The 10,942-nt window shown below is 37.4% G+C and overlaps 1 protein-coding gene across 1 annotated transcript in view; it reads right to left on the bottom strand.

The window, feature by feature from the left end:
* LOC108742998 (leucine-rich melanocyte differentiation-associated protein-like) overlaps window positions 1-7,178 on the bottom strand; it is an 8,822-nt gene extending 1,644 nt beyond the window's left edge. Inside the window, exons 1-2 of the mRNA XM_018478390.2 lie at window positions 6,694-7,178; window positions 6,346-6,557 (exon numbers count right to left, since the gene is read on the bottom strand). Coding sequence (XP_018333892.1) covers window positions 6,346-6,557; window positions 6,694-6,707 — 226 coding nt within the window. The 5' untranslated portion in view covers window positions 6,708-7,178. The remainder of the gene's footprint in view (window positions 1-6,345; window positions 6,558-6,693) is intronic.
* Window positions 7,179-10,942: the final 3,764 nt, after the last annotated feature.

The raw sequence follows: 10,942 nt of genomic DNA, 5'->3' as shown, positions 1-10,942 counted from the left end.
TCTAGCGTTACAGGAAGACCATTACTCGAATAGTTCCACGTGGAATTGATCGATCCCTACGATTCTCTCTCATAGCTGCGTCCATTATTAACAATAAGTAGATGGACTGATATTAACAAAAATGTTATTGTTATTTACATTTGGTATAATAATTTATATAAATGTTAAATAATAATTTAAATTCTCGGAAAAAGTCCACGTGGACGCGAATAAATTGCCAGGATCAATCCGAAAACTCGCACTATATAATCATAGAAGTAACGAGAAATTTTTCTTTTCGAAGGACTTTTGCTATCAATAGTGTCACGCAGTGGACATTTAGAGTAACTCCAAAAACCGTTTTAGACTTTAAAACATATTTCAAAATTAATTAAATATTCCATATTTATAACGTTGCAATTCTTTCAAAATTCATAAAATAAATATCGAATTAATTTACTTACAAAATAAGCGTATTGCCATCCTGCAGCAACAAAACAGTAAGCGAAAAGAATTATCCATGTGCAAGCAGAAATTAACGCAAGTTCGATAATTCTGGTTATTGTGAAAATTATGGAACTTCACGAAGTCATCGAAAAAGACAAAGAGGGTTTCTAACTTAATTAGTATCGCAAATTTCGTCAGTTTTTCACTAAATCAGCTAAATGAAAGAAATGTCTAGAACCAGTGAACGACACATGTTGAAATATGCACAAATAATCACTGAGGATGGTCCGGGTACGAACGGTCATACCTCATGCAGGTTAAATTGAGAGGCGCGGCGAGAAAATTGGTTGAGACTGCTAGATATCCTCACCTATACATGGCGGAAGTGGAAGGTGATCCTACAAAAGGCGCTTCGAAGACAACGAAACAATGACCACTTACTACTATGACAAGTTGGCGTTGTGTAAACCGGTCAAGGTAATAGGCCAGGATGTAGTCTCCTGCATCAACAAGGGACTGCTGCAGGAACTATGGGCGAATGTTTGGACCGACCTGCAGGAGTGACACGCCAAAAGCGTTATACTCCAACTGCCTTGCAGGTCTCGAGAACTACAAGTCTCCTGCAGCAATCGTAGTAGCCAGGCGGAGCGAACCATCGACTTCAGGCATGAAGTCTAAGCGGGTGACCAGTCCTGCGACTCCTCCTAAGAAGAGGTAGGCGACAAGCAAACCGAAGGAACAAGTTCGTTGCTACAACTGCTAGGAGTTTGGCACGCACTTCAGCAGGAACTGAGCGTATCTCAAAAGTGACAGGTGCAGTTGGTGCGGTCAGGAAGGACACTGGTCCAATCAATACCAGGCTAGGAAGGAATACTTTCATAAGAAAGGCGAGACGGCGAAACCAGGGAGTGAGGGAAAAAAGGTGTAGAATATGCACCTTGAAACTGATGATGACTACAGGTGGTATTCTCTTATCCTGGAGGAAGATATTGAACTACAATCATGCTGGATCAATCGACTGGACGTTTGTGTGCCCAACGTTCAAGAAGGCGAAAAAGATGTTCGAAGACGGATCCACAGTAAGGAGCCGAGCAGGGTAATCAGGTGGGAAGGATCAACTTAGGGTAACAAACCTAGGACCACGACCACTACAGTGGAGCAGCAAGATGCAAGGAGGCGGTTGGACAATAAGGTAAGATAGATCGAAATGACTTGCGGGTGAATAATATTTAAACTATTTATTTTACAAAACTTAACGTAAGTGATATAAATAATATAGACAGGGCAAAATTAATAGAACTATTATCACAAAAAGCGCACTGTCTCTCAAGTAGTGAGAGAGATTTAGGTATAACTAATTTAAGTGAAAGGAAAATTACATTAATGAAATATTCACCTGTGTGGTATTGATTATATAGGCTGTTGCATTCTGAAAGAGTTTAGGTTAGAGATAAGGTACAAGGGCAAGGTAGTGGCGTTATCAGGGAGTCCAATTCAATGTATGCGAGTCCCTTAATTCTGATTGGTAAGAAAGACGGCTGAATTAGATTGTGCGTTGATTATAGGGAATTAAATGCGATCACGGTTAAGGATAGGTATACTCTGCCACTAATGACAGATCAGTTGGACCGATTGGCGCAAAAGTGGTTCTTTACAACATTGGATATGGCACAAGGATATAACCAAGTACATATACATCCAGACTCAACTGATAAAACGGCGTTTATCACTCCGGATAGACAATATGAGTATACACGAATTACTTTTGGGTTGGCAAACACTCTGGCGGTGTTCCAGAGGATTATTAACAAGATGTTAGGTTGGATGCGTCACGATCAAGTGTTAGTATATATGGATGATTTGCTAATTCTGACAATTAGGAGGTTTAACTCTTTTAGAATAGGTGCTAGACTTGGTAGGGAAGGCGAGTTTTAAGTTTAACATCACGAAATGTTTTTTCTTATCACTTCCATTGATTATTTAGGACATGAGGTGAGTGGAGATGGAATTAGACCAGAGTCGAGGAAGGTGAAAGCGGTGACTGAATATCCAATGCCAACGACAATTTGTTGGGTTGGCTAGCTATTTCCGTAAATATATTAAGAACTTTGCTTGTAACCTTGGTGCGTTCACTTACTCAGTTGACAATGAAAGAAGAAGAATGACATTGGGGCGGTGCAGAGCAATCAGTATTTGAAAAGCTGAAGGCGTCATTGGTATAACGACCAATATTCGGACTGAACTACCTATTGAACTGCACACCGACGCTAGTAAGCTCGAATTAGGTGGCATATTGATGCAGAAGCAAACAGACGAGTTGCAGGTGATTTCCTATTTTAGCAGAGCAACTACAAAGACAGAGGCGTTGCGTTGAAGACTTTGGTAGTAGTTTTATTATAGAGTGCTTTTCTATGGGCCTAACGGTTAAAAGTACCGTTTGTTGATTTCTTGATGTAGCCGATCCTTTCTCAGGTTGTAAATATCCCTTTTTCCAAAATTTTGAGTTGAAAGCTCGCCTTCTAAATTTGCACCGAATTGTTTTGAAAGGGTTAATCACCAATGGTGAAACTAGCCACATCCTTGGTGTTTTCCTCCTAGTTTTAAGTTATAGATATAAGAAGTGACAAGCACTTGAACTAAGACAAGCACTGGCACATGTTCATTATTAATCATTCAATGGAGATATTCTGTACATATTTGTAAATATATAATTAAGTCGACTTCGCTGCAAGAGTTCTATTTTTTTTCTACCTTCCACCTCAGATTTAAACAACACGCCTTATTAATTTAACGCGTGTGCTGATATTCCCCTTACAATAGTAAGTTCTCGAATATCTGTCTGTGAAATCTAACACGGTCAATCGTAACTACAAGTAAATTTAGTGGCTATTACTGAAGCGAATTGGTTTGGAACAATTCAATCGCAGAATTATAAAGGCATTAGAAAGATGTGTAAGTGATAAGGATGTGCAAACAGAATTGAAGGTTAGAAATGAGCGGTTGTGGCTCACCACAGGTGAAGGTGACCAACTGTATGTCCCTGCAATTGCCAAATTTAGCTTACTAAGGAAGGAAGATTACGATGTTGGGTCTCCTGGGTTCAAAATGTGTGTGGAACTTTTGAAGAAAACGTATTGGTTCCTAAGATGAGGGGGTTTGTGCAGAAGTATTCGGCAGCCTGTTTAAATTGAGAAAGAGATAAATCCTAAAAATTCTCGTACTCTCTCTTTCTTACATCAATCATTACTTATAATTTGTTATAAAGGTATAGAGATCGCCAAAGAAGTTTCACTTCTTTCACGTGTACTGAGTTGCACCTGCTTTTTAAAAGAAGATATTCGATTAATAAAATAAAAGTATAGTTCACAATAACAATGAGTAATCCTTCATTAACCTGAAAATTACTAAGAACAAATGGTTCCTCGAGCCGGATTGTGATCGGTGATAACGTCAATAAAATACGGTGTGCGAGACTCAGTTATAGTGCCATAAACCCAAAAAGGTTCAAGACCCATCCGTAAAAAGAAAAAACATCAACGTGAAACCCGAAACGTTGAGAATAAAAGTTGAAACGGTTAATACAATTTTAATATAGTGTTATGTTGTAAATAACATTCGCGCAAAAAAAGACCGTCTGGCGTGGCAAGTTATTTACGAGGTACAGCAACAAAGGGCGTCCTTTAAGCAGCAGATAGGAAATTCCCGGAGTCAACACGTTGAAATGATAACACGCTAATTAATAATAAAATAATAATTATTAATAGACTATCAAAAGAGAAACCGTTAAGTTCAAGGTGTAAATATTTATGGACAATGCGAGTATAATTCGAGTAGGCGGACAATTAATACATTCAAAATTGTCATTCGTAATACAGCATCCTATTTTACTTCCCAAATCTCATCACATTACTGATATCATTCGAATGGACACGCATATAAACAACTTACATTTCGGGATTCAAACGGCATTATATGCTGTGCGGCAAAAATTTTAGATGGTTGACGGGCGAAACCACGTTCAGAAAATGACAATACATAAACTGTTTTCGAACTTTACCAACTGTACGAGTAACTCCAGTCAAACCGTTTTACAATGTAGGAATGGACTACTGCGGTCTTTATTATAAAAACTAAAAGAAGCATCGGAATCGGTCACGAATTAAGATTTATGTTGCGATCTTTGTGTGTTGGTAGTCAAAGCTGTGCATATCGAAGGTGTCGCTGATCAGACGACAGAAACATTTTTGGGTGCTTTTCGACGCTTTCTTGCGAGACGGGGTTGTCCGGAAATAATTTGTTCAGACAACGAGACCAATTTCTTAGGCGCTAGTAATGATATAAGAGAGCTGTCTATTCTTCTTCAATCCGAAGCAAAAGGTTGTTAACTATTCGGACGAAAAGGGAATCCAGTGGAAATTTATACATCCTCGTGCGTCACATTCCACTGTCAAATAATTTATTCCACTATTTGCGAACAGTGATCTAATCTAGGTATACCTCTACCCCTCCTAACTTCCGTTTCTGCCTCTAATATGTCTCTAAGTAGACCTTCATGCCTGAGAAGGTGTTCTTCTAACCTATCTCGCCTATTTCTTATCGACTTCAATAGAATCCTCTGTTCTCTTGCTCTTTCTAACACCTCTTGCTATGCCTTGCTCAGTCGGCAGGGGTTCTTCACATAAAAATATTATGCTTGTGCAAATAAAACAAGTTGTTCTAAGCTCATAAAACATATAATTCATAAAAGGCAACTACCAACTACGAAACACAAAATAAAATCAACTAAAAACCAAAACACAAAAACAAAAGCAAATGATATAACTTACAGGTACAAATGTTGAACTCAATACTCTAAAAAAATGTCTCTTTTCAATCCCACCTTCGTCCAGGACTGCGCTGAGGTTCCAGAATTGTTTTAATCTTGTACCAGGCAATATTACGTCGATATTCAAGGTAAGTATTCTTAATTATCAATGAATAATTAATACTCTTTTTCTCTTTATTATTATTCGTCTTTCAGACTTGGACCTCGATCCAACACCAAAAACTAGCCAGCTCGGCTATTTCAAACACAACGTGTATTATACATCGTTTCACTGTGGCGGTCAACCTCCGTCTGTCTCACCTGATAACCCTCGCCGTACATCCGTCTGGATCCCCTCTTTTGTGCGGCTCGCTTTGAACTTCCGAAGCACATCACTCTTCATTTGTAACCTTCTCTGTCCACGTTGTCCTTATCATTCGCCTGTAACACCACATTTCATTTCGAACGCTTCTAGCCCTTTCTTTTCCGCCGCGCCCATGTGTAATAAAAATTACCGTTTATGATTTGATGCAGGATTATTGTATTAATGCTTATTATATATTTTGCCTTTACCATAGAATTGATAGAAAACGAGTTAATTATATAAAGAGGACTAATTAATATTTCCATTATCATTGAAACAGAAAAATACGTATATATCGATTTAATTACGAAAAATCAGCTTCACAGTTCCTCAATTTTTCACTTTAGAAGAATTTTGTTTTCAATTTTCTTCTGTCATCTATTGCACGTCCAATGTGTGCAATGAGTAGCCAATAGTTTAGGCACAAGATGCTATCTCATGTGTAGCCTCCACCCCTCTAGTTTATACTCCGTTGCTATATTATTCCGTAGTTCACATTCGTCGGTTTGCGACATAATTCTTTTAGAAATACTCAATCACCAAAATATTATTCGGATGTTTTGGAAACTTTTCCGACTACTGCGGTCCTTATAATAAAAACTAAAAAAAGCATCGGAATCGGTCACGAATTAAGATGTATGTTGCGACAAATTAAGTCGTTATTGTTGATAAATAACTTGTTTTGAGAAGTGCCGTTATAAGTCCAACCCTATAATGGTTATGTAAGAGTACAGAAATTCAAAATACCTACCTTGGTGCTCTTCAGGTTTGCGAAAGTTCCGTGGTAAAGGTGTGAGAGCGTACAAAATGGGACTCCCAACGTATTGTTCGGATGCAGGACTATTTTTAGGTCGTACAATATTTGTGTACCGACCTTTAACTTGAGCTTGCATTCTTTCGAAGTTTGTCACTTTAGTGGAATCCAAAAACTGAAGATGTGGCAAACGATAAATGACATAATACCTGAAATAATTAAATTATTTATTCATTTTAGTCGTTATTAGTTGTATAGTTAAATAGCTACTTCAAGTGAACTCAAGGTCGTCTAGTACTAACTTCAGTCAGCACCTTTCGGATTGCTTCGTAACCTATAACTCACATGCATTTTGCCATTCCTTACATTAGAGCTCTATATGAAGTAGGTATCGTCCGCCATTTTGGTTCTATTCAATAGAGATATATGCTCTATTAAACATTTCATTTAAATTTCTGAATTGTTGATTGTACGTGAATATACCTACTACAGATATTAGATATAAGTAAAACTCCCGGTGATTGATTGATGAAAAAGTTTCAAGTTATTTAAAACATACGTGTTATAAATAGCGCTTAAATTGAAAAAAAAAACGAATACTATTATGTATCCAAGCAAACTCTATTATAAACGATACCACGAGCCTCATTTGACATTACCCGTTATTCTTTTTTCTTCAATGGTTGGAATGAATCAAAATAGCAGCCGAGTATATACTTCGTTTACTTTCTGTAGCGATGTGACCTTCAGTTTGACCGGCGCAAGGTAGAAAAAAACAGCACTAGGCTAGAAAATGAAGGAGACAACTCCCGGTCAAACTCTTAACCAGTGAGGAGAGTATAATCCGTACAGTACTGCACGGAATAATTGACCATTTTATCCACTACAGTTTCATTGCTCAAATGTGCTGTGATTGGTACCATTTACTACTGAAAATATCAACGAGATGTTTTTTTAAATTTGAAGACATATTAAAGGCTTCAACGCTTGTTTTCGACTCGCACTACTATTCATGATTGAACAAAACTTTTGGTAGGTACTGTATGAAAAAGTATGTTTCATGAACAAAACTACTCCCAGGGTGTCAACTGTGATAATGTTTAAAGTTGTCTCAAAAAATTTATAATAAGAGTCGAGAGTATAATGAGCTTTTTTCTCCATGCCTACGATTTTGCCAACGCGCATCCAAGACATTGGAAGGGGCACATCGCTACAGAAAGTAAATGAAGTATACCTACTCACCTATCTTACACTAATCAAATCGTGTCCTCATAGTGATCAGAAACATCTAGTTACGTGGGCGAAGCGAACAAATCGTTGTAGCAGACAAGCAGCTCGTTATCGTGTACCAAGCAGGCAAGGTAATTGGGTGTATCATAAAAAACTTAGTATTTGCTGTGTTTACGTATGTGGCACCAAATTAATGTTGGTGGTGTAGGAAAGTTTTTTCTAATCGGCATTTATTTATTATTTGGGCTAACCAAATATTAATGACGTATATGTAGAATGAAACCAAAGAGGGCCGCTGAAAGAGGGCTTTTAAGTTAAAGTCAGTGGTGAAGTGGCAGTCGGCGTGTAAGGATGTGTAAAGCGCCTTAAGGGCGATGGTTACTCTGTTGAGAGAGTAAGATGCCATAATGACAGTGGTTACTATGGTGAGAGAGTAAGATGCCGTAAGGGCAGTGGTTACTCTGATGAGACAGTAAGGTGCCGTAAGGGCAGTTAATATTTGATAATATTGAGAAAGTTGGTTATTGTGCACATATTACGTAATTTAAGTGTGGTTGTTATTGTTGAAATGTAAGGCCTGTAGAAGTGTAAGGCGAACGGCCGACGGGTCGAATGTACCTTTAGGTGGAGTGTAAATCCTGTGCGTCAGGTAGTCCACTGCAGATCTAGCTAGATATGCCTGTAGTGGCAGTGCACCTGTGGGTAACGTGTTAATGAGAGTAGAAGTCCACTCCTTGACCTGTCGTATACAGCAGTGGCCTCAATGTCGGTAAAGCCACAGTATAAACCTAATACAGTAGTTGCACTCCTTTAATTTACGGTATTCAAGTGTATGTTTGCGCAGGTTACTGCGCAAACTTCAATTGGAAAGAAAACGTAAACAAACTNAAAAAAAAAGTAAAAAAGTTATTACTGTTCAACATTTGTAAATAAATTCTTTCTTTGTAATTCTTTTTATTTTTCAATAATAGAACAAAGAACAACGCCTGGAAACCTGGAATGTATATGCGACTGAACTGAAACTTAGTATTTTTAATTTTGTTAGTAGTTAATCATAACCAGATTAAATTAAACGAAATATTTAAGATTCAGTGTTAAATTACAAAATAAATTTAAATTCTCACTCGACAAAACGCAAGATTATCGAGAGAGTTAGTATTTATAACAAAGTAACTGTCGATTGTTTCCAGTTGAGATGGAAAGAAAATTTTTACTTTAATTTTGGTTATTTTATAATTATTAACACTTACTTTTTATATGCATAGTTCTGTTCGAAACATATTAAAGTTATTCCCACGATCCCAACTCTAGTATGTACTTAGATCCCATCTCTAATTAGGAATGCGCAGTAACTTGCGCGAAGTTCATTTAAAATCAAAAACATCAAAGTACCGCTGCGAAGTGAAACTACTGTATAGAGTTTATACTGTGGTAAAGCTGCGGTTATATCGGCACAAGGGCGTCCAGTAGAGGGATAAGTCTCTACATATAGCTTGCCAATGTAAAGATAAGCATTGGGAGCGATCTATGCATTCGGTCAATGCATAGAATACCTGGTTATTTAGCTGGGACCTAGGCAAACACCTATTGTTTCAGGCAGTCTACAATCGTCATCAGGGGTTCTTCGTTGGACACAACAACAACACCGAGTTCGACGTTGGGATATCGCAAGGGCGGCAACAACTGGGGCGTCGGCCCGCGTAACTGCTTAAACTGTCTATCGCATTGTATTGTTCTAATTGGGGGTTTTTGTTTATTTCCTTACATGTTGTTTTACATTCATTGCCCCATGCCACTTCGCAAGTTGTAACTCTCGAGGGGAACCCACTGGTTGCTTTGTAATGCTGGTAGGGGAAAATAGCTGTTAGGCTATTGGTATATATACATAGTAGATGAAAAATATCATCATCCATACTAATAATAAAAAACGCTCCTACAGTGGTTTAAAAGCTGCATATAATAATTCACTACCGTTTTATATACATACATAAAAATGACGTTATAATAATTTTAGTGACTAGTTTGTCAGTTTCTTTCTGGCAACAAGCAATACTGAATATCAAAATATAACGTTTTTAAATAAATTTTCCGCATTGAATTATCCGAATAGTAATTTTTCCGGTAGTAAATAATTCCAGAGGAATATTCTCCGACGTCAATTTTTCGGCAGTTACATTATCTGGATAGTGATGTTTCCGCAAAAAAAATATACGAAAACACATTAATGCAAGTTTAGAAATAATTCTGTTTATGTTTGGTCGACTTAACTTTGTGTATGTGTTACGTTAGGTAGAGTAGGTTAGGTTAAAATTAATAACAAGTCATTCTCCTTCTAATCGTTCTATTAAATACACACTTATAAAATATAGGGAAGGGGGCACTGTTTCACACCTTAAGTATTCGAGTACTGGACGAAGTTCTTTACTAATCTCGTCAAGCAAAATATTGAAGAAGCGGTATAGTTGGGACGACCGAAATCGACAAAGTATCTGTGAGAATAGGTGTATCTTCTTTCTTGTTTCCACTTGGGACTGTAGTCATTTGATGTGTTTTGAACACGCCCTTATTAAGTTAGGAAATGCTTCATGAGTAGTACAGTTAATATGTGAAAATAAACAACTGAATAATAGTAAGCGGTGTGGTGGTTAGAGGTAGCTTAGGTACACAAAAGAACAGGATCGGTCTTATAACTGCCTGGTTGGAATTATATCTTTTTATCTTTAAACAAGCACCTTTGCTTTCCTAAATTTCTGAGATTATTAGTGTCCGCTGCAGTTCCTACCTGATATCTGTTTACAATATTTCCTACAACGTCCGTGGTAAGTAAAAATAGGTGTTTTGTCGGCAACCGCTCTTGTCTGGTTAGTGAGTTGAAAGAAGAAAGTAAATACGACAGTTTTATTAAGGACTCTGTCAATTTTAAACGTCCCAACTATACACATCATTTACAGGAACAAATACCAATGCTAGAATCATATGTGTCTGTACGTGAATTGACTAGTCAGCAGAATTATAGAACGACTATTATAATGTATGTAATAATCCTGGCGAAAATCTGAACAAATTCCACTGGAAAAACGGAACTTTAAAAATTGATTACGAAAAAAATTCTCCGGAGAAAAAACAGGAATTTCAAAATGCCCGTAATGTCAACTGGAAAAAGTGAGTCGGAGAAATACTGATAACAGTCTGTTTATGAGATAGGTATCTAATTAAATCTTCTGGCTTGCTAATGGAAATATAGCAACTGTGGTGATTTTTCTCAAAACACTACCAAGTGCGGTGATTTTATTGCTAAGGGGTACTACTACCTGCGGTAATTGTATCAATTAACGGTTAATTTAGAAATTCCAAAAAGATTGTT

Source organism: Agrilus planipennis, unplaced genomic scaffold (assembly GCF_000699045.2).
Source record: "Agrilus planipennis isolate EAB-ADULT unplaced genomic scaffold, Apla_2.0 scaffold396, whole genome shotgun sequence".
NCBI lineage: Eukaryota > Metazoa > Arthropoda > Insecta > Coleoptera > Buprestidae > Agrilus > Agrilus planipennis.
Note: the sequence above shows the minus strand (reverse complement) of the source record. Positions and strands in the feature narration are given on the sequence as shown.